Source organism: Eucyclogobius newberryi, unplaced genomic scaffold, assembly GCF_026437365.1.
Source record: "Eucyclogobius newberryi isolate DKJ021-1_F unplaced genomic scaffold, fEucNew1.0.hap1 SCAF_17, whole genome shotgun sequence".
Taxonomy (NCBI): Eukaryota; Metazoa; Chordata; class Actinopteri; order Gobiiformes; family Gobiidae; genus Eucyclogobius; species Eucyclogobius newberryi.
In genome coordinates, this window is record NW_027315801.1 from 3,254,896 (window position 1) to 3,278,350 (window position 23,455).

Genomic DNA, 23,455 nt, shown 5'->3' on the forward strand with positions numbered 1-23,455 from the left:
GCAGGGCTTAGCGGTTCTGCAGGTTTGAACAGGAAGTCAATGGACCGGTTTCTAATACTACACCGTTTTTGACTCAATATTACGGTCTGCGGTGAAGGAAATGTAAATTTAGTATCTATTATGTTAAACTGGAAATACTGTAAATAGTAAATACCCCCAAAAAACATACACAAACTCAAAATAATCAGAAAGAGACACAAATGACTGGTTTCAGTTCGTTACTGGGCAGTGACGTTACGTTCCATCTCCTTTAAACGTTATCTGCAGCGACCGCATTCAGCCTCACCCCACCTATTAAAGATGCACTGCGTCACTTTTCAGCCGCGCGGTCGGCCACCCGCTCGTCTCCATGGAGACCAGGGCCGCACGATATATCGAAACTAAAACGCAGCTTGATGCGGCGCAATTTGAACAAAACATCCTGCGTTTTTATAGAACAATCGAGTGGCGTCCGTAGTTTCGACCAGGGCAGACTTTCACCCGTCGCCGCTGAACGCGTCTCCACGGAGACGGGTGACGCCGCACGGCCGAGTCGCACGTCAGGTCCGCGGAGAGGCGAGCCAGCACAGTGCGAATTCAGAGTGTTCGTTTCACAACTGCAATCAAGCGACTGCAGGAAAGACGAGCTCCTTTTGTGGAACCTTACAGGTAAAAGCGTCATCATCTCCATGGCGACGGCTACGCGGGACATCTCCCCGGGTACAATGCCGTCGCAACCTTTTAAAATAACTGATATAAAACATGAGTAACATAAACATCAGCTAAAATAATTACAGTCACTTCCTTATAAACGTGTACAAAAGCAAAATGTTAAAAAAAAAGACGCGACGCCGAGCGGAGAACATGTACAAACTCCCACAGAGGAGAGTCAGAGAGGCAGGGTTTGTTGTAGATTCTGTCTTGTGTTTTTGCCCAGTGGCTCGAGTAATAACAGTATTTTCATCTATATAGAGTGTGTGTGTGTGTAGGTATTTTACATTGTCCTCCGAGAGTCCAGCGCCGTCTCCACGAGTGTCCAGAGGAGGATTTCTGTACCGTCCAGAGGCTCAAAGTCACAGTCGAAACACAACCACGCGGGAATACAAAGTGGAGCTGATCATGAGGCTCCTGGGAGTCCGTAAAGCTTATTATGGGTAGAGAGAATTGGACCGGGATCGTCTGTACAGGACGTCGCAATTTGGTCCCATGTTATTGTAGGGTTAAAAAGGTAAATTAAAAAAGGTTAAAATGACGCTATTTCTTTGTTTTTCTATGAGTGCCGCGGCCGTTTAGCGAGTTTAGAACCGTTTAATCCTTATTTAGTTCATCAAGTGGTACTCGGTGCAAAACATCTGAGCATTAGTGATCAAATCTCATCTTTTTTTGTGTCTCAAACATGAAATTTGTCCTTATTTGTTAAAAGTGTTAGAAAAAATAACGATAAAGCTAATTTAATCATATTTGTGAGGAAAAGTATAATTGGCGAACTGTTTTTGACTTGTCGGTGTCACATAGGCATAAAAACACGAATCTTCTAAACACACATTTAGTTTTTAAACCTCGTTAAGGTTCATATGGCACTAAAACATGGAAAGTAAAGCCTAACGAAGCGGTACGTAGTCGATCACTGTGGGATCGTTAAAAGGTGCCATTAAAAAAGTAATATTTTGGGAATCCTTCAACATTCAGTTTACATTTTGCCCTCGTTTTTTTTTTTTACACAATCACCAAATTATTGAATTGTCTTCCACCGATTGCCTTTTCGTTCGCTTGACCCTGTAACAGACGTGGAACAGGACTGAGGCTGTAGCTGCCTTTGGCTTCTCACGCTTTGGCCCGAACCCCAGTGGCCTCAAAGTGCTTAAACTCTTTGGATGCTTCAAGTCACACCCAAAAAAAGGAATTGTGTAATGTCCTTTCTTTTTTTTTTAAAGGGCAAATATTGTGTGGCACGTAAAAATAAAGGAAATAAAAAACATTTCATGGAAGGAAAAAGAGGCTTCCTTCAAACCAGACGGATGTGATCTCCATCTACAAAACGATGCACCTCTGATTGGCTGGACATGCAAATGACTCTGTTAAATGAGTCTTAATGTGATTTAGAGCCTGTACATTAGCCATTGAGAAACAACTACTTGTTACGAATGTTTAAAATCAGGTTCAAATTTCTCTCGAAGTTCGAGTTCATAGTTATGTAAGATTTAAAACAGCCTGGCCAGCCAGACTAGCTCTTCTAACCATGTCACTTTTACCAACTGATGCTTATGGAGATTATCGTCTTTACTTAACAACCTTTATCTACCAGTGCACGGTCCGAATGGAGGGGAGACACCATCGAAAAACTATTGATCTTGTTGATTCGATCTAATCCCACTAAAAGGATCTTTAAGTCTGATCTGAAGGAGGCCATGGACTAACTTAAGCAACGTCCAATCAGTCCTGCGGTTTACACAACGCTTAACAAAAAGTGCTTTAGAAATCTCTGCCCTCCAAAAATCACCAAACTGGGAAATTACATTCGCAAAATACAGCTGTTTGTTTTGTGTCAAACCACGATTCAAATGGCCTAATGATGTCAGCTGTTTGAGCCTTGAGACGGCTGTAGGTGCAGGGCCTGGAGAGCGAGCTGCGTCCTGGGGCTGGGGGCCTGGAGAGCGAGCTGCGTCCTGGGGCTGGGGGCCTGGAGAGCGAGCTGCGTCCTGGGGCCCGGAGAGCGAGCTGCGTCCTGGGGCTGGGGGCCCGGAGAGCGAGCTGCGTCCTGGGGCTGGGGGCCTGGAGAGCGAGCTGCGTCCTGGGGCCCGGAGAGCGAGCTGCGTCCTGGGGCTGGGGGCCCGGAGAGCGAGCTGCGTCCTGGGGCCCGGAGAGCGAGCTGCGTCCTGGGGCTGGGGGCCCGGAGAGCGAGCTGCGTCCTGGGGCTGGGGGCCTGGAGAGCGAGCTGCGTCCTGGGGCTGGGGGCCTGGAGAGCGAGCTGCGTCCTGGGGCTGGGGGCCTGGAGAGCGAGCTGCGTCCTGGGGCTGGGGGCCTGGAGAGCGAGCTGCGTCCTGGGGCCCGGAGAGCGAGCTGCGTCCTGGGGCTGGGGGCCCGGAGAGCGAGCTGCGTCCTGGGGCCCGGAGAGCGAGCTGCGTCCTGGGGCTGGGGGCCTGGAGAGCGAGCTGCGTCCTGGGGCCCGGAGAGCGAGCTGCGTCCTGGGGCTGGGGGCCCGGAGAGCGAGCTGCGTCCTGGGGCTGGGGGCCTGGAGAGCGAGCTGCGTCCTGGGGCTGGGGGCCTGGAGAGCGAGCTGCGTCCTGGGGCCCGGAGAGCGAGCTGCATCCTGGGGATGGGGGCCTGGAGAGCGAGCTGCGTCCTTCCTGGAGAGCGAGCTGTGCCCTGGGGCTGGGGGCCCGGAGAGCTAGCTGCGTCCTGGGGCTGTCGGCCGCTGCGTCCTGGGGCTGGGGGCCTGGAGAGCGAGCTGCGTCCTAGTGCTGGGGACCCGGAGAGCTAGCTGCGTCCTGGGGCTGGGGGCCCGGAGAGCTAGCTGCGTCCTGGGGCTGGGGGCCTGGAGAGCGAGATGCGTCCTGGGCCCTACTCTGGATCAGATGAGGGAGATTCGGATGGGGATGCTGCCGGGAGTGTCGGATCTCTGTGGAGACTGGTGGTTGACGAGGTGCTCCACGACAGTGTGTTTGGACATGTGCTTCATAAGGTAGGTCTCCTGCAACAACACAGTTGATTTAGTGCCTTATTTATAATACATTGCATTAAAAAAATCCAAGATAATACAAGATACTAACAGCAAAAAGGGGAAAAACACATTGGACAGGACCACATTGTTACCATTCTCCATATAAGTGTATGATAATTCACTCTTATCTCATGTCATGTACTTATTGAGGTACGGATTGAACTACAGAATAAGTAACTTGTCATTCTAAATGTTCATTGTAAACCGCAATATTCATTTAAAACGGCTTAGTAATAAAAACAGTCCATTGACTTCCTGTTCAAAACTGCAGCACTGATAAGCTCGGCCTCTTCATCGTGACATTTCACTCTGGGTTTTAACGTTTTAACAAAAATTTAGAACATTGAAATTTCAGAACTCCACATGTTTTACTCAGATTCATACTTTTTCAAATAATCACAGTAAAAGTACATGGAGTGTACACTGAGCACTGGAGCCTCAGGAAACCACAGGATTACTCACATATCATGTCATGTGTGAGCTTATGTGTCCAAGTAAGGTCCCTTGTGGCTCTGTAAATTAATATATATGAAATACTATTCATGAGACAATAAAACACAAATGTCAACAAGAAATAATAGAATAGTATGTGAAGTGTATAATAATAATAATAATAATAATAATAATAATAATAATAATGTCTTTAACTGCCATGTGAACTTGGACTAGCATGCTATAGCTCAAGACTAAAACCATTCAGGAAAGGTTCAATTTTGTCCAATTTGTATTTTGTTTTTTTCAGTACAGACACTTCAAACGGGTGTCCAGCTTCGAAACTCGTTTCCGCGGCGGCGCGACTCACTGAGGTGTAGGCGCGGCCGCACATGCTGCAGCAGTAGGCCTTAGCGTTCTTTATGGCGTGGGCGGACAGGTGGATCTGCAGCGACGCCGAGTCCGAGTAGGCACGGTAACAGTTGGGGCATTTGTACGGCTTGTCTTTGTTGTGCTGCCTCTGGTGAGACTGTGGACAGAGACACACGGCTTCAGGACACGGCACGTTCAGCGGCACGTTCAGCGGCACGTTCAGCGGCACGTTCAGCGGCACGTTCAGCGGCACGTTCAGCGGCACGTTCAGCGGCGGGACTGACCTGGAGGTTGGAGAGCTGCGTGAAGGCCTTTTCGCAGCCGGGATGAGCACATTTGTACGGCCGGTCACCAGTGTGGATTCTGGAGGAGGGAAGAATAAAGATGAGTCTGACACTCATCTAGGGCCAGATATGCCAGATAACCGCGATGTCACGGGCGATGTCGCGGGCGATGTCACGGGCGATGTCGCGGGCGATGTCGCGGGCGATGTCGCGGGCGATGTCACGGGCGATGTCACGAGCGATGTCACGAGCGATGTCACGGACAATGTCACGGGCAATGTCACGGGCGATGTCACAAGCGATGTCACGAGCGATGTCACGATGTCACGAGCGATGTCGCGGGCGATGTCGCGGGCGATGTCGCGGGCGATGTCACGATGTCACAAGCGATGTCACGAGCGATGTCACGATGTCACGAGCGATGTCACGGGCGATGTCGCGGGCGATGTCACGGGCGATATCACGGGCGATGTCACGAGCGATATCACAAGCGATGTCACGATGTCACAAGCGATGTCACGAGCGATGTCACGATGTCACAAGCGATGTCACGAGCGATGTCACGGGCAATGTCACGGGCGATGTCACGAGCGATGTCACGGACGATGTCACGGGCGATGTCACGATGTCACAAGCGATGTCACGAGCGATGTCACGATGTCACAAGCGATGTCACGAGCGATGTCACGAGCGATGTCACGATGTCACAAGCGATGTCACGATGTCACAAGCGATGTCGCGGGCGATGTCGCGGGCGATGTCACGGGCGATGTCACGAGCGATGTCACGGGCGATGTCACGATGTCACAAGCGATGTCACGAGCAATGTCACGATGTCACAAGCGATGTCACGAGCGATGTCACGGGCGATGTCGCGGGCGATGTCACGGGCGATGTCACGAGCGATGTCACGGGCGATGTCACGAGCGATGTCACGAGCGATGTCACGGGCGATGTCACGGGCGATGTCACGGGCGATGTCACGATGTCACAAGCGATGTCACGGGCGATGTCACGAGCGATGTCACGGGCGATGTCACGGGCGATGTCACGAGCGATATCACGAGCGATATCACGAGCGATGTCACGATGTCACAAGCGATGTCACGAGCGATGTCACGATGTCACAAGCGATGTCACGAGCGATGTCACGGGCGATGTCACGGGCGATGTCACGGGCGATGTCACGGGCGATGTCACGGGCGATGTCACGATGTCACGAGCGATGTCACGAGCGATGTCACGATGTCACAAGCGATGTCACGAGCGATGTCACGATGTCACGAGCGATGTCACGGGCGATGTCGCGGGCGATGTCACGGGCGATGTCACGGGCGATGTCACAGGCGATGTCACGGGCGATGTCACGATGTCACAAGCGATGTCACGAGCGATGTCACGATGTCACGAGCGATGTCACGGGCGATGTCGCGGGCGATGTCACGGGCGATGTCACGGGCGATGTCACGAGCGATATCACAAGCGATGTCACGATGTCACAAGCGATGTCACGATGTCACAAGCGATGTCACGAGCGATGTCACGAGCGATGTCACAAGCGATGTCACGAGCGATGTCACGGGCAATGTCACGGGCGATGTCACGAGCGATGTCACGGGCGATGTCACGGACGATGTCACGGGCGATGTCACAATGTCAGAAGCGATGTCACGAGCGATGTCACGATGTCACAAGCGATGTCACGAGCGATGTCACGAGCGATGTCACGATGTCACAAGCGATGTCACGATGTCACAAGCGATGTCGCGGGCGATGTCGCGGGCGATGTCGGGGGCGATGTCACGGGCGATGTCACGATGTCACAAGCGATGTCACGAGCAATGTCACGATGTCACAAGCGATGTCACGAGCGATGTCACGGGCGATGTCGCGGGCGATGTCACGGGCGATGTCACGAGCGATGTCACGGGCGATGTCACGGGCGATGTCACGGGCGATGTCACGGGCGATGTCACGATGTCACAAGCGATGTCACGGGCGATGTCACGAGCGATGTCACGGGTGATGTCACGGGCGATGTCACGGGCGATGTCACGAGCGATATCACGAGCGATGTCACGATGTCACAAGCGATGTCACGAGCGATGTCACGATGTCACAAGCGATGTCACGAGCGATGTCACGGGCGATGTCACGGGCGATGTCACAGGCGATGTCACGGGCGATGTCACGAGCGATGTCACGAGCGATGTCACGATGTCACAAGCGATGTCACGAGCGATGTCACGGGCGATGTCACAGGCGATGTCACAAGCGATGTCACGAGCGATGTCACGGGCGATGTCACGAGCGATGTCACGGGCGATGTCACGGGCGATGTCACAACGATGTCACGGGCGATGTCACGGGCGATGTCACGGGCGATGTCACGAGCGATGTCACGAGCGATGTCACGAGCGATGTCACGAGCGATATGACGGGCGATGTCACGAGCGATGTCACGGGCGATGTCACGAGCGATGTCACGAGCGATGTCACGAGCGATGTCACGAGCGATGTCACAAAGTCACGAGCGGTGTCACGAGCGATGTCACAAGCGATGTCACGAGCGATGCCACAATGTCACGAGCGGTGTCACGAGCGATGTCACAAGCGATGTCGCGAGCGATGTCACGAGCGGTGTCACGAGCGATGTCGCGAGCGATGTCACGAGCGATGTCACGAGCGATGTCACAATGTCACGAGCGGTGTCACGAGCGATGTCACAAGCGATGTCGCGAGCGACGTCACGAGCGATGTCACGAGCGATATCACGAGCGATATCACGAGCGATATCACGAGCGATGTCACGATATCACGAGCGATGTCACGAGCGATGTCACGAGCGATATCACGAGCGATATCACGAGCGATATCACGAGCGATGTCACAATGTCACGAGCGGTGTCACGAGCGATGTCACGATGTCACAAGCGATGTCACGAGCGATGTCACGATGTCACGAGCGATGTCACGGGCGATGTCGCGGGCGATGTCACGGGCGATGTCACGATGTCACAAGCGATGTCACGAGCGATGTCACGATGTCACGAGCGATGTCACGGGCGATGTCGCGGGCGATGTCACGGGCGATGTCACGGGCAATGTCACGGGCGATGTCACGATGTCACAAGCGATGTCACGAGCGATGTCACGAGCGATGTCACGAGCGATGTCACGGGCAATGTCGCGGGCGATGTCACGGGCGATGTCACGAGCGATGTCACGGACGATGTCACGGGCGATGTCACGAGCGATATCACAAGCGATGTCACGATGTCACAAGCGATGTCACGAGCGATGTCACGATGTCACAAGCGATGTCACGAGCGATGTCACGGGCAATGTCACGGGCGATGTCACGAGCGATGTCACGGACGATGTCACGGGCGATGTCACGGACGATGTCACGGGCGATGTCACGATGTCACAAGCGATGTCACGATGTCACAAGCGATGTCACGATGTCACAAGCGATGTCACGAGCAATGTCACGGGCGATGTCGCGGGCGATGTCACGGGCGATGTCACGAGCGATGTCACGGACGATGTCACGGGCGATGTCACGAGCGATATCACAAGCGATGTCACGAGCGATGTCACGAGCGATGTCACGAGCGATGTCACGATGTCACAAGCGATGTCACGAGCGATGTCACGAGCGATGTCACGAGCGATGTCACGGGCGATGTCACGGGCGTTGTCACGGGCGATGTCGCGGGCGATGTCGCGGGCGATGTCACGGGCGATGTCGCGGGCGATGTCGCGGGCGATGTCGCGGGCGATGTCACGAGCGATGTCACGAGCGATGTCACGGGCGATGTCACGGGCGATGTCACGATGTCACGAGCGATGTCACGAGCGATGTAACGATGTCACGAGCGATGTCACGGGCGATGTCGCGGGCGATGTCGCGGGCGATGTCACGGGCGATGTCACGGGCGATGTCACGGGCGATGTCACGAGCGATATCACAAGCGATGTCACAAGCGATGTCACGATGTCACAAGCGATGTCACGAGCGATGTCACGATGTCACAAGCGATGTCACGAGCGATGTCACGGGCAATGTCACGGACGATGTCACGGGCGATGTCACGGACGATGTCACGGGCGATGTCACGGACGATGTCACGGGCGATGTCACGATGTCACAAGCGATGTCACGAGCGATGTCACGATGTCACAAGCGATGTCACGAGCGATGTCACGGGCGATGTCGCGGGCGATGTCACGAGCGATGTCACGGACGATGTCACGAGCGATACCACAAGCGATGTCACGATGTCACAAGCGATGTCACGAGCGATGTCACGATGTCACAAGCGATGTCACGAGCGATGTCACGGGCGATGTCACGGGCGATGTCACGAGCGATGTCACGAGCGATGTCACGAGCGATGTCACGGGCGATGTCACGGGCAATGTCACGAGCGATGTCACGGGCGATGTCACGGGCGATGTCACGAGCGATATCACGATGTCACAAGCAATGTCACGGGCGATGTCACGGGCGATGTCACGGGCGATGTCACGGGCGATGTCGCAGGCGATGTCGCGGGCGATGTCGCGGGCGATGTCGCGGGCGATGTCACGGGCGATGTCACGAGCGATGTCACGGGCGATGTCACGATGTCACGAGCGATGTCACGATGTCACAAGCGATGTCACGAGCGATGTCACGGGCGATGTCACGGGCGATGTCACGGGCGATGTCACGGGCGATGTCACGGGCGATGTCACGGGCGATGTCACGAGCGATGTCACGGGCAATGTCACGGGCGATGTCACGAGCGATGTCACGATGTCACAAGCGATGTCACGAGCGATGTCACGATGTCACAAGCGATGTCACGAGCGATGTCACGAGCGGTGTCACGAGCGATGTCACAAGCGATGTCGCGAGCGACGTCACGAGCGATGTCACGAGCGATATCACGAGCGATATCACGAGCGATATCACGAGCGATGTCACGATATCACAAGCGATGTCACGAGCAATTTCACGATGTCACAAGCGATGTCGCGGGCGATGTCACGGGCGATGTCACGAGCGATGTCACGGGCGATGTCACGAGCGATGTCACGAGCGATGTCACGGGCGATGTCACGGGCGATGTCACGGGCGATGTCACGATGTCACAAGCGATGTCACGGGCGATGTCACGAGCGATGTCACGGGCGATGTCACGGGCGATGTCACGGGCGATATCACGAGCGATGTCACGATGTCACAAGCGATGTCACGAGCGATGTCACGATGTCACAAGCGATGTCACGGGCGATGTCACGGACGATGTCACGGGCGATGTCACGGGCGATGTCACGAGCGATGTCACGGGCAATGTCACGGGCGATGTCACGAGCGATGTCACGAGCGATGTCACGATGTCACAAGCGATGTCACGAGCGATGTCACGATGTCACAAGCGATGTCACGAGCGATGTCACGGGCGATGTCACGGGCGATGTCACGAGCGATGTCACGATGTCACAAGCGATGTCACGAGCGATGTCACGATGTCACAAGCGATGTCACGAGCGATGTCACGGGCGATGTCACGGGCGATGTCACGAGCGATGTCACGAGCGATGTCACGGGCGATGTCACGGGCGATGTCACGAGCGATGTCACGGGCGATGTCACGGGCGATGTCACGGGCGATGTCACAACGATGTCACGGGCGATGTCACGAGCGATGTCACGGGCGATGTCACGGGCGATGTCACGAGCGATGTCAAGAGCGATGTCACGAGCGATGTCACGAGCGATATGACGAGCGATGTCACGAGCGATGTCACGGGCGATGTCACGAGCGATGTCACGAGCGATGTCACGAGCGATGTCACAAAGTCACGAGCGGTGTCACGAGCGGTGTCACGAGCTATGTCGCGAGCGATGTCACGAGCGATGTCACGAGTGATGTCACAATGTCACGAGCGGTGTCACGAGCGATGTCACAAGCGATGTCACGAGCGATGCCACAATGTCACGAGCGGTGTCACGAGCGATGTCACAAGCGATGTCGCGAGCGATGTCACGAGCGATGTCACAAAGTCACGAGCGGTGTCACGAGCGGTGTCACGAGCTATGTCGCGAGCGATGTCACGAGCGATGTCACGAGTGATGTCACAATGTCACGAGCGGTGTCACGAGCGATGTCACAAGCGATGTCACGAGCGATGCCACAATGTCACGAGCGGTGTCACGAGCGATGTCACAAGCGATGTCACGAGCGATGTCACGGGCGATGTCACGGGCGATGTCACGAGCGATGTCACGAGCGATGTCACGAGCGATGTCACGAGCGATATGACGATATGTCACGGGCGATGTCACGAGCGATGTCACGAGCGATGTCACGAGCGATGTCACGAGCGATGTCACAAAGTCACGAGCGGTGTCACGAGCGGTGTCACGAGCGGTGTCACGAGCTATGTCGCGAGCGATGTCACGAGCGATGTCACGAGTGATGTCACAATGTCACGAGCGGTGTCACGAGCGATGTCACAAGCGATGTCACGAGCGATGCCACAATGTCACGAGCGGTGTCACGAGCGATGTCACAAGCGATGTCGCGAGCGATGTCACGAGCGGTGTCACGAGCGATGTCGCGAGCGATGTCACGAGCGATGTCACGAGCGATGTCACGAGTGATGTCACAATGTCACGAGCGGTGTCACGAGCGATGTCACAAGCGATGTCACGAGCGATGCCACAATGTCATGAGCGGTGTCACGAGCGATGTCACAAGCGATGTCGCGAGCGATGTCACGAGCGGTGTCACGAGCGATGTCGCGAGCGATGTCACGAGCGATGTCACGAGCGATGTCACAATGTCACGAGCGGTGTCACGAGCGATGTCACAAGCGATGTCGCGAGCGACGTCACGAGCGATGTCACGAGCGATATCACGAGCGATATCACGAGCGATGTCACGATATCACGAGCGATGTCACGATATCACGAGCGATGTCACGAGCGATGTCACGAGCGATATCACGAGCGATATCACGAGCGATGTCACAATGTCACGAGCGGTGTCACGAGCGATGTCACGATGTCACAAGCGATGTCACGAGCGATGTCACGAGCGATGTCACGAGCGATGTCACGATGTCACAAGCGATGTCACGAGCGATGTCACGAGCGATGTCACGAGCGATGTCACGGGCGATGTCACGAGCGATATCACGAGCGATGTCACGATGTCACAAGCGATGTCACGAGCGATGTCACGATGTCACAAGCGATGTCACGAGCGATGTCACGGGCGATGTCACGGGCGATGTCACGGGCGATGTCACGGGCGATGTCACGAGCGATGTCACGGGCAATGTCACGGGCGATGTCACGAGCGATGTCACGATGTCACAAGCGATGTCACGAGCGATGTCACGATGTCACAAGCGATGTCACGAGCGATGTCACGGGCGATGTCACGGGCGATGTCACGGGCGATGTCACGAGCGATGTCACGAGCGATGTCACGATGTCACAAGCGATGTCACGAGCGATGTCACGGGCGATGTCACGGGCGATGTCACGAGCGATGTCACGAGCGATGTCACGGGCGATGTCACGGGCGATGTCACGAGCGATGTCACGGGCGATGTCACGAGCGATGTCACGGGCGATGTCACGGGCGATGTCACGAGCGATGTCACGAGCGATATGACGAGCGATGTCACGAGCGATGTCACGGGCGATGTCACGAGCGATGTCACGAGCGATGTCACGAGCGATGTCACGAGCGATGTCACAAAGTCACGAGCGGTGTCACGAGCGGTGTCACGAGCTATGTCGCGAGCGATGTCACGAGCGATGTCACGAGTGATGTCACAATGTCACGAGCGGTGTCACGAGCGATGTCACAAGCGATGTCACGAGCGATGCCACAATGTCACGAGCGGTGTCACGAGCGATGTCACAAGCGATGTCGCGAGCGATGTCACGAGCGGTGTCACGAGCGATGTCGCGAGCGATGTCACGAGCGATGTCACGAGCGATGTCACAATGTCACGAGCGGTGTCACGAGCGATGTCACAAGCGATGTCGCGAGCGACGTCACGAGCGATGTCACGAGCGATATCACGAGCGATGTCACGATATCACGAGCGATGTCACGAGCGATGTCACGAGCGATATCACGAGCGATATCACGAGCGATGTCACAATGTCACGAGCGGTGTCACGAGCGATGTCACGATGTCACAAGCGATGTCACGAGCGATGTCACGAGCGATGTCACGAGCGATGTCACGATGTCACAAGCGATGTCACGAGCGATGTCACGAGCGATGTCACGAGCGATATCACAAGCAATGTCACGATGTCACAAGCGATGTCACGAGCGATGTCACGATGTCACAAGCGATGTCACGAGTGATGTCACGGGCGATGTCACGGGCGATGTCACGGGCGATGTCACGAGCGATGTCATGAGCGATGTCATGGGCGATGTCATGGGCGATGTCACGAGCGATGTCACGAGCGATGTCACGGGCGATGTCACGGGCGATGTCACGGGCAATGTCACGATGTCACAAGCGATGTCACGGGCGATGTCACGAGCGATGTCACGGGCGATGTCACGAGCGATGTCACAAGCGATGTCGCGAGCGATGTCACGAGCGGTGTCACGAGCGATGTCGCGAGCGATGTCACGAGCGATGTCACGAGCGATGTCACAATGTCACGAGCGGTGTCACGAGCGATGTCACAAGCGATGTCGCGAGCGACGTCACGAGCGATGTCACGAGCGATATCACGAGCGATATCACGAGCGATGTCACGATATCACGAGCGATGTCACGAGCGATGTCACGAGCGATATCACGAGCGATATCACGAGCGATGTCACAATGTCACGAGCGGTGTCACGAGCGATGTCACGATGTCACAAGCGATGTCACGAGCGATGTCACGAGCGATGTCACGATGTCACAAGCGATGTCACGAGCGATGTCACGAGCGATATCACAAGCAATGTCACGATGTCACAAGCGATGTCACGAGCGATGTCACGATGTCACAAGCGATGTCACGAGTGATGTCACGGGCGATGTCACGGGCGATGTCACGGGCGATGTCACGAGCGATGTCATGAGCGATGTCATGGGCGATGTCATGGGCGATGTCACGAGCGATGTCACGAGCGATGTCACGGGCGATGTCACGGGCGATGTCACGGGCAATGTCACGATGTCACAAGCGATGTCACGGGCGATGTCACGAGCGATGTCACGGGCGATGTCACGAGCGATATCACGATGTCACAAGCGATGTCACGGGCGATGTCACGGGCGATGTCACGGGCGACGTCACGAGCGGTGTCACGAGCAATGTCACGAGCGATATCACGAGCGATATCACGGGCAATGTCACGAGCGATGTCACGAGCGATGTCGCGAGCGATGTCGCGAGCGATGTCGCGAGCGATGTCACAAGCGATGTCACGAGCGATGTCACGAGCGGTGTCACGAGCGATATCACGAGCGATATCACGAGCGATATCACGAGCGATATCACGAGCGATATCACGAGCGATATGACGAGCGATGTCACGAGCGATATCACGAGCGATATCACGAGCGATATCACGAGCGATGTCACGAGCGATATCAGGAGCGATATCACGAGCGATGTCACGGGCGATGTCACGGGCGATATTGCGGGCGATGTCACGGGCGATGTCACGAGCGATGTCACGAGCGATGTTACGGGCGATGTCACGATGTCACAAGCGATGTCACAAGCGATGTCACGGGCAATGTCACGAGCGATGTCACGGGCGATGTCACGGGCGATGTCACGAGCGATATCACAAGCGATGTCACAAGCGATGTCACGAGCGATGTCACAATGTCACAAGCGATGTCACGAGCGATGTCACGGGCTATATCACGGGCGATGTCACGGGCGATGTCACGAGCGATGTCACGAGCGATGTCACGGGCGATGTCACGAGCAATGTCACGAGCGATGTCACGGGCGATGTCACGGGCGATGTCACGAGCGATATCACAAGCGATGTCGCGATGTCACAAGCGATGTCACGAGCGATGTCACGGGCGATGTCACGAGCGATGTCACGAGCAATGTCACGAGCGATGTCACGAGCAATGTCACGAGTGATGTCACGATGTCACGAGCGATGTCACAAGCGATGTCACGAGCGATGTCACGAGCGATGTCACGAGCAATGTCACGAGCAATGTCACGAGCGATGTCACGAGCAATGTCACGAGTGATGTCACGATGTCACAAGCGATGTCACAAGCGATGTCACGAGCGATGTCACAATGTCACAAGCGATGTCACGAGCGATGTCACGGGCTATATCACGGGCGATGTCACGGGCGATGTCACGAGCGATGTCACGAGCGATGTCACGGGCGATGTCACGGGCGATGTCACGAGCGATATCACAAGCGATGTCGCGATGTCACAAGCGATGTCACGAGCGATGTCACGGGCGATGTCACGGGCGATGTCACGAGCAATGTCACGAGCGATGTCACGATGTCACGAGCGATGTCACAAGCGATGTCACGAGCGATGTCACGGGCGATGTCACGGGCGATGTCACGAGCGATGTGACGAGCGATGTCACGAGCGATGTCACGAGCGATGTCACGAGCGGTGTCACGAGCGATGTCACGAGCGGTGTCACGAGCGATGTCACGAGCGGTGTCACGAGCGATGTCACGAGCGGTGTCACGAGCGATGTCACGAGCGATGTCACGAGCGATGTCACGAGCGATGTCACGAGCGATATCACGAGCGATATCACGAGCGATGTCACAATGTCACGAGCGATGTCACGAGCGATGTCACGTGCGATGTCACGAGCGTTGTCACGAGCGATATCACGAGCGTTGTCACGAGCGATGTCACGGGAAAAAACCTTGCGACTTAACGATTATTCACAATTATTGTAAGCGTACGACGGTGAAATCTTTCATTTTCTTTCGTTCCCGTGGTCTAAAAAATGTGCTATTCCTAAAGTTTGTGCCCGGTTTTACGAATATGAACTTTCTGTAAGACTAAATAAAGTTAAACGTGACAAAAACAGACAATTTAAAAAAAAATCTTCACATTTTGGTCTATTTTTTGGACAATTGATTGAACCAAAAAATAATAAATTTTCCTTCTAAAATTGTCACGGTTATTATTTTTTATTCTTACGATTATATTGTGGCCTGAATTATTCACGATTATCAATTAACCAAATAATTGTGACATCCCTGTTTGTCACAATACTAAAATGTCAATACTAAGGAATAATACTGCATTCCATTTATCCGTTTATCCTTCTTAGAGTTTTTGTGTTCCAGTTGTCAAAACAATGAGCAGTGTATTAGAGTTTGTGCATTTCCTCTACGTCTGGAGTTTGTGGAGTTGTTTAGAAGTGACACAGAGGAAGAAGAATTCAATGGATTTAGTGATTTGGGGTAAAACTGATGCTTTGGTAAACTTGTTAGCATGTTCTTTATGCTATAGTTATCTGAATAACTGTTCATATGTTACGTTAACATACCAGACACTTACCACAGTTCTGTCTGTGCCTCATGTAGCTGAAGGTGTTAGCGTTAGCATACGTCATGTAGCTGAAGGTGTTAGCGTTAGCATACGTACACCTATTCACCATGTTCTCTCATCTGTTATTATTTTAAATTGCACTTTAAAGATGAAATGTCTGTTCTTGGTCGTGGATTTTATCAAATACATTTCCCAAAAAATGTGACTTATACTCCAGTGCGACTTATATATGTTTTTTCTTCTCTATTATGCATTTTTTGGCTGGTGCGACTTATACTCCGGAAAATACGGTAATAATCCTGACCTGGTGTGCTGCTGCAGGTGCGACAGCTGCCTGAAGGAGTTCTCGCAGTAGGAGCAGTGGTACGGTTTGATGCCCAGGTGGATGCGCAGGTGCTGGGACAGGTACGAGGCGTTGGCGAAGGTTTTGGAGCAGTGCGGACACTTGTGGGCCTTGGCTTCCGTGTGCGACTTGGAGTGGAGCTGCATCTCCGACTTGGACAGGAAGGTCAGCGGGCACACCTTACATCTGAGAGGGGGGAGAACGGGGAACGTGAACCCAGCGCCACCGCCTGTGTGCTCAGTGAATACAGCGCTAACGGTAGTGCTAAAAGTGATAGCTTTGTTTTCTTTACGAATGCAACACTTTTTCCCAGTGTCATTTCACATTATTTCAAAGATCATTATTATTTCTTTTGCATGATTGTTAACATTTAGAGTCATAACATAATATATTTACAAAGGAAAATGGGACGGTGGGAAGATATTGAGCAAATGTGGAAAATGTGGAGTTAATTAAGGACTGGTCAGTTAAAACTAGTAGCCGCCGTCCCAAAAAGCAGTGTAACAAACATGTATTGCAAAATAAATAACAAACTGTGAAATGTGAATTTTACCTCACAAGTTTTTGACAATAAAGTATGTCCAAATATCACTTTGTCTCGTTATTGTGGACCCATTCTCGAGTCGCATCCCTTCTGACCAAAAAGGACTAATTCTCATGCTAAAATTATCATAAAAAATGTTTTAAAAAGGCAGTTTTTAAATACAATTTTAGAAATACCTTTAGTTTACTTGTAGACATTTTATTGTTAGAACGGTAAAGCAGGGATAGAATTAAATTAATCATAGCCTCAATTCTTTCAATGTATTTGAACACAAACTGTCTCAGTATTGGATTTATACTGCAATACAGATCAAATCAGATCAAAACAAACTTCATCCAAACAATTACATCCTCTTCTCTCACACAAACCTATTTCCTCTTTCACCACATCTGTAGAGGAGCTCTCTAATTCTCTTAATATATTCACGATTCTGTTTAACTCTCAATTTGTTGTTTACAACAAAACACATGCAAATGATCATTCTACTACTACTAATGCAGTCGTTGTGCTTTCCTACGCATCATCCTTAGCCGTTTCACATATAACAGCAGACGCGGTCCCCACCTGTACGTTCGTCCCTCTTTGGGCGCCACGGTAACACAGCCCTGGTCTGTGAGGAGCGGGTAGGGCACCACCAGCAGCGGTCCGGACGGGTTCTCGGCCTTGATCTTCTTCCTCCCGCGTGGAGCTTTGGGAGGCGGTCCCAGAAGTCCCGCCAGACCACCGGACTTCATGTGGTCCATCCCGGGCACAGCGGTCAGCCCCGAGAGGATGTTGACACAGGGGGCGCCGCTGAGTCTGCTGCTGCTGGAGGTGGACGTGGTGAGGGTCAGGGCGTCCGAGATGCTGTGGGTGTCCGCTCTCGAGGAAGGAACTAAACCTGGAGATGGGTTGAAGCAGCTCAGTCAGCAGATGTTTTCATGGATTTCAGTCATTTCTTGCCAATAGTTAGCAATTTGAATTCACAAATGACTGAGTTTATAGAGTTTCCTCTACAAACAGCACGTTCTGTTGTAGGACGTGTAGGAGGAGACCCGGATGTCCAAGGACCCAGCTCATCCGGTCACCCAGAAAATGGACCCGCCTACACCGCGCCGCTCGACCACGCCGCATTTGTTAACTTATCAAACCAATCAGCAGTGGTTTCATGGGTTTATGGGGCTTTATTGGCACCCAGAAAGACTCCCGGTGTCGCAGACATTCATCGCTGGTCAAAACCATCACCGTGACCGGCTCAGTTTGGTGAATAAATGCATAAATGTCATGTCTGAGGCTCCTCCCACCTGCTCGGTGGTTGAGCCGCGCTGACTGCTCGCTGAGTTGCCTCATGTGCCAGTCTTCCCACAGTCCTTTGGCCTTCACTGCAGACTTGTCATCCATATTTACATCTGCGATCAAGCATAGAGTTATACCACTTTTAAAAGAGGACAATACATTTTTGTCACTTTGGCATTTGTATTTGATGTAATAGAACTTAAAATAACAATAAAAAAACAGAGCCTGAGACTGGGGTCGAGTTGTTTTAGCTGTGGAACATGGGTCTGTCCTTAAGAAAAGCGAAATTAATGAAATAATAGTTTAAATAGCCCATTATTTGTTTCTTTCCCTCTGCCTCATGAACACTTCTTAAACAGTCACTTTAACCATAATTTAATCACTCACTGCACTGTTCACTTTCTGCACTACATATGTAAACTCAACTTTTATCCTATAGCAGATTTTAATTGTTTTCCTTTTGATTTTATATAGGTTGATTCATCATTGTTCATTGTTTTGTCGTATTTTCCGGACTATAAATTGCACCAGCCAAAAAATGCATAATAGAGAAGAAAAAACATATATAATTCGTATTTTTGGGGGAAATTTATTTGATAAAATCCAAGACCAGGAACAGACATTTCATCTTGAAATATAGTTTAAATTAATAACGGATTAGAGAACACGGTGAATAGGTGTACGTATGCTAACGCTAACACCTTCAGCTACATGACGTATGCTAACGCTAACACCTTCAGCTACATGACGTATGCTAACGCTAACACCTTCAGCTACATGACGTATGCTAACGCTAACACCTTCAGCTACATGACGTATGCTAACGCTAACACCTTCAGCTACATGACGTATGCTAACGCTAACACCTTCAGCTACATGACGTATGCTAATGCTAACACCTTCAGCTACATGAGGCACAGACAGAACTGTGGTAAGTGTCTGGTATGTTAACGTAACATATGAACAGTTATTCAGATAACTATAGCATAAAGAACATGCTAACAAGTTTAGCAAAGCATCAGTTTTACCCCAAATCACTAAATCCATTGAATTCTTCCTCTGTGTCACTTCTAAACAACTCCACAAACTCCAGAGGAAGAGGAAGTGCAGATTCTTCTTCTGCATCGCTTAGAGTTTAGAGCGCCCTCTTGTGGTTGTCAGTGTGAAAATAACAGATAATATCACGTTTAAGTCGCTCTGGAGTATAAGTCGCACCCCGGCCAAAACTATGAAATGACTTATAGTCCGGAAAATACGTTATGTTGATTTATCATTGTTCATTGTTTTATGTTGCACCAAATCACCAAAGCAAGTTCCTATGTTTGTGATTCTGTGCTTTAGAAATGGCAATAAACCTTTTTCCGATTCTGATGTTTTACAGAAATGTGGTTATGATCTGCAATCTGCCAAAAAAATGATTGCCCTCTTCGGTTCTACCTAGTACTGCAGAAGCACACACTGATACTGGACATTGCCCCTTAAAAAAGGCTTCCTGTTGCAATTCAGTTTTCGCAGGAGCATAATATGATAGGAATATTTGACTTGATGACGTAACTACCTGGGGAAACTTTAAAAGGAGCACTAAGAGCTTTAAGAGCGAGAAGACGCGGGAATAAAAGCACGAACGATGCTAAATACAACTCCAGACACGTTATAGATGAGGGAATAACACGGTTAAAGAGCTAAAACAAAGTCTAATTACACACATCGCTCCTCCTTACCTGGGCCGGAGCTGGTGGCAGGCCGGGCGTGCAGGGTGATATCCGACCCCTGCGTGTGATGCCCGGGTAACGACTGCTGCTGTGTCAGAGACTTGGGCCCCGTCAGGCCGTGAGGGGCGCCCCCTTCTGGAGGGGGGGAGTGCTGCACGAGGAGCGACTGTTGGGAGGGCGCGGAGGTCGGGGGCAGGTGCAGCGGGCGGATCTTCTCGCCCATCAGCTGCTCCTTGATCTTGTTTATGAGAACGAGGTTGTCCAGCTGAAACGATTAACGCGTCATGCTCAACAGAAAACAGCAACCGGTGTCAGCGTCTTCTGCCGCGGCAAGAACGGCCCGATTATTGGAAGATTCTGTTGCCTGCGGGTGTAACACTAATGTGGATAAGAGATCAAAGTAGAATATAAAGAAGTAGCTCTCTAATACACAATCTGAGGATTTAATCTGGACTGAATAGAGAAGCATTTTAGCCTCACTGGCCGAGCGTCTAAAATGTGAATTATCTTTTTAACAAATATGTGAAGCACTTTGTGATTGTATGTCTGTGAATGGTGCTATGCAAATAAAATATACTTAATTACTTAGAATCGTTTATTTGTGTGTATATACAGTCATTTTCTTTTCTTTTTTCATTGTTTACTACTGTGTGGCACTTGCTACTATGAAAAGAAAATGTGGGAAATGTGTAGATCAAATATCTCCATGATAGAATGTCCTTTAGTGTTGGATATAATGCATGAACCTCAGCAGGGTTGAATTAGACTCCACAGCAGGATCTTATTCTGATGGACCGGTGGCCGAAGACATTCACACGGGGCTAAGAATAGTTCTGAATGTGATGGAAATGTCAGAGCTGGAGCAGACTTACCTGGCCGGGCATCGAGGGAGGCGGAGGCCAGAAGTACGGGTTATTGAACCGAGGCTCCGCCATCCTGAAACAAGACGACTGTGCGGTTTACAATGTGCCAAGCGAGTATTTGTCTGTGCCACAAATACAGGACACAAATAATATAATCACATGTAATAAACTATCTATTCTATTCCATCTATTCAACAGTGAGCCTGTAAATAGTACCACTTAATAGACAAAACCAACAGTTTGACAAATAATAAGCTGTTTTGTGTTATTATGTAATAAGGCTTATACTATTAATAACCAAAACTTACGTTTATATTCCCAACTTGAAACGATTATGAAATATGCTAGTGTTATATACCTTTTTTCACCTGTAACTCCTTCACTGAACCACAGCCTCAGCAGCATCAGAAGTGAATTCCTGTTTCAGGTTTTTAGACTCGTAATTCCTTTGTTTCACCATGAAGCTCAAATGTCATGAAATGTTACCAAATGTTGTTTGAAACGTTGTTGAAAACGCGTGAGCTCCAGACGTGAGTTTGGAGAGTGAGACTTTCTCATGTGTGTGGCCCCTGAGGCCCCTGAGGCCCCTGGCCAGCGCTGCGTCCCACACTCTCTCAGACACTCTTAAAACATTTCCAGACAAAAGAGAAACAAAAATGGCAGCCTTATTTTTATAAGGCGGGGACGCCATATTCTGCAGCCCCCAAACTGTGCGCAGGGGTCTTCAGTGCGCGGGGCCCGGCGCGCGGGTGTGTGAGGCGCGCGCGGCCGCTGAGACAAAGGTGTGTTTATCATGTCACGGGCTTGAATGATTGTTTACGGCGGCTTTGAATAGCCCGGCCTCCCTTAAAAAAACTGACACTTCCTACAACAAGCATCCGAGCCCCGCAGAAACAACACGCACACGCACGCGGGAACAGCGCGAGCTCCGGCGCGGGGAGAGCGCTGTTCCCGCACAAAGCCTCGTCCCCGCACAAAAAACACTGAGCCATGTTGTCCACTTTCCATTTTTGTCCTCATTCTGCAACTTTTGGGCGAAACAGCGGCTGCACAAACGCCCGCACTCGCCGTGGCATCCGCTCGTCTCCTTAGTTACAGGCGCGGAGCCGCGCGCGGAGCCTTTACTGCATGTAAACACGCGCACACCTACCTTTTGTCCAGCTTGCAGATAATGCCTTTTGCAGATATATATATATTTTTTTAAAGCTAGATGTTCTTCTCTCTCGCCGCTGCCTCCAGACGCAGCAGCACTTCCGGGTCGCTTTGTTCACTTCTGGTGTAGCCGAGGCGCGCGCGATGCTACAGCTAGCGCCTGAGAAAACGGCGCTTTTCGCTCACTAAATGCCGCTTTTCGTGCGTCCGCCGTGCGCACGTTGCACTTGTGGTGGAGGTAAAACGCGTCGTACTGTCCATAAGTCTGGAGAAATGACGACGCACTGAAGGAATATTAAAACATCTAGGGTTATTTGCGTAATAAGAGTGTAAAGCGGCAGTTGCTTGTTATTACTATGTTACTACAGAGTAATAACATAATACTGCGGTAATAGCGGCCACATACTTGCTGCAGTTGAAAATAAGCTTTAAAAAAATGACTAGTTCAAAGTTAAAAATACACAGTGTCATTTTCTGGTGCACTATGTACATATTGTTTAGCTGCATATGACTGAAAGGATTTTTATTTGCACTCTTCTCTTTTGTTTGTGATTTCATTAGTTTAGACAATCAGTTGGACTGATTTAAAAAGGACTTAAAAAGGAGTTGGACTCCGAAAACACGTTACCCTTTGTGGCTAGGTGTTTTTTTAATTACATTTTTTTTATTTAGTTAATTTTATTGTATTTCTGTTTCTGTAATTTCTTTGTGATTTTAATGCATTTTTCCTGCCGTGTGAAGCTCTTTGAATTGCCTTGTATGAAATGTGCTCTACAAATAAACTTGCCTTGCCATATCATGCCTATTTCTAACCTTATTTAACCTGACTTGTTTTTTATATATCTGGTAGCTATTCATTGTTCATTGTATTGTTGTTTGTGTTGCACCAAATCACCAGGACAAGTTCCTATGTTTGTGAATTTTGTGATTTTCTGATTCTGATTGATTTTCTGCTTATTCATTTTATGTCCGAAAAAAACACAAGTCATTTCTTTTAGTGTGCTTGCCTCTCCACAGAGCTGATCGTGTGCATTTCCGTAAGATGGATACGTGTTATGCTTGAAAAGTTACACAATGCCCCTTTAACAAGCTGTGATGTAATGTGTTGTAAAAAAAAAAAGCTGTTGCGTGGTCGTTGTTCGGTCAACCGTGAGATGAAAGGAGAATATGACGGGGAAATGGCCCTTGAGGTTTTTGACGCTGAAGAAGTGAAGAACCGGAGGCGGCGAGAGC

The 23,455-nt window shown here is 51.1% G+C and overlaps 1 protein-coding gene across 1 annotated transcript; it reads right to left on the minus strand.

Annotated features, from left to right (window-relative positions):
* Positions 1-3,431: 3,431 nt before the first annotated feature.
* Positions 3,432-22,341, minus strand: znf362b (zinc finger protein 362b). Its single transcript, XM_072448729.1, has 9 exons — positions 22,221-22,341; positions 21,080-21,143; positions 20,217-20,472; positions 18,504-18,608; positions 17,785-18,100; positions 16,638-16,862; positions 4,789-4,867; positions 4,503-4,661; positions 3,432-3,670 (listed from the first exon to the last, which is right to left on the minus strand). Exons 2-9 carry the CDS (start codon positions 21,140-21,142, stop codon positions 3,551-3,553), a joined length of 1,323 nt encoding a protein of 440 aa, XP_072304830.1. The 5' UTR covers position 21,143; positions 22,221-22,341; the 3' UTR covers positions 3,432-3,550.
* Between the last annotated feature and the right edge of the window lie 1,114 nt (positions 22,342-23,455).

Excerpts from the sequence above, each read along its gene's own strand:
- znf362b (XM_072448729.1), bottom strand. The coding sequence starts at position 21,142 with ATGGCGGAGCCTCGGTTCAATAACCCGTACTTCTGGCCTCCGCCTCCC. Across the intron at positions 18,101-18,503 it reads GCGGCTCAACCACCGAGCAG|GTTTAGTTCCTTCCTCGAGA; the intron begins GTGGGAGGAGCC and ends ACCCATCTCCAG. Across the intron at positions 16,863-17,784 it reads AAAGAGGGACGAACGTACAG|ATGTAAGGTGTGCCCGCTGA; the intron begins GTGGGGACCGCG and ends CCCCCCTCTCAG.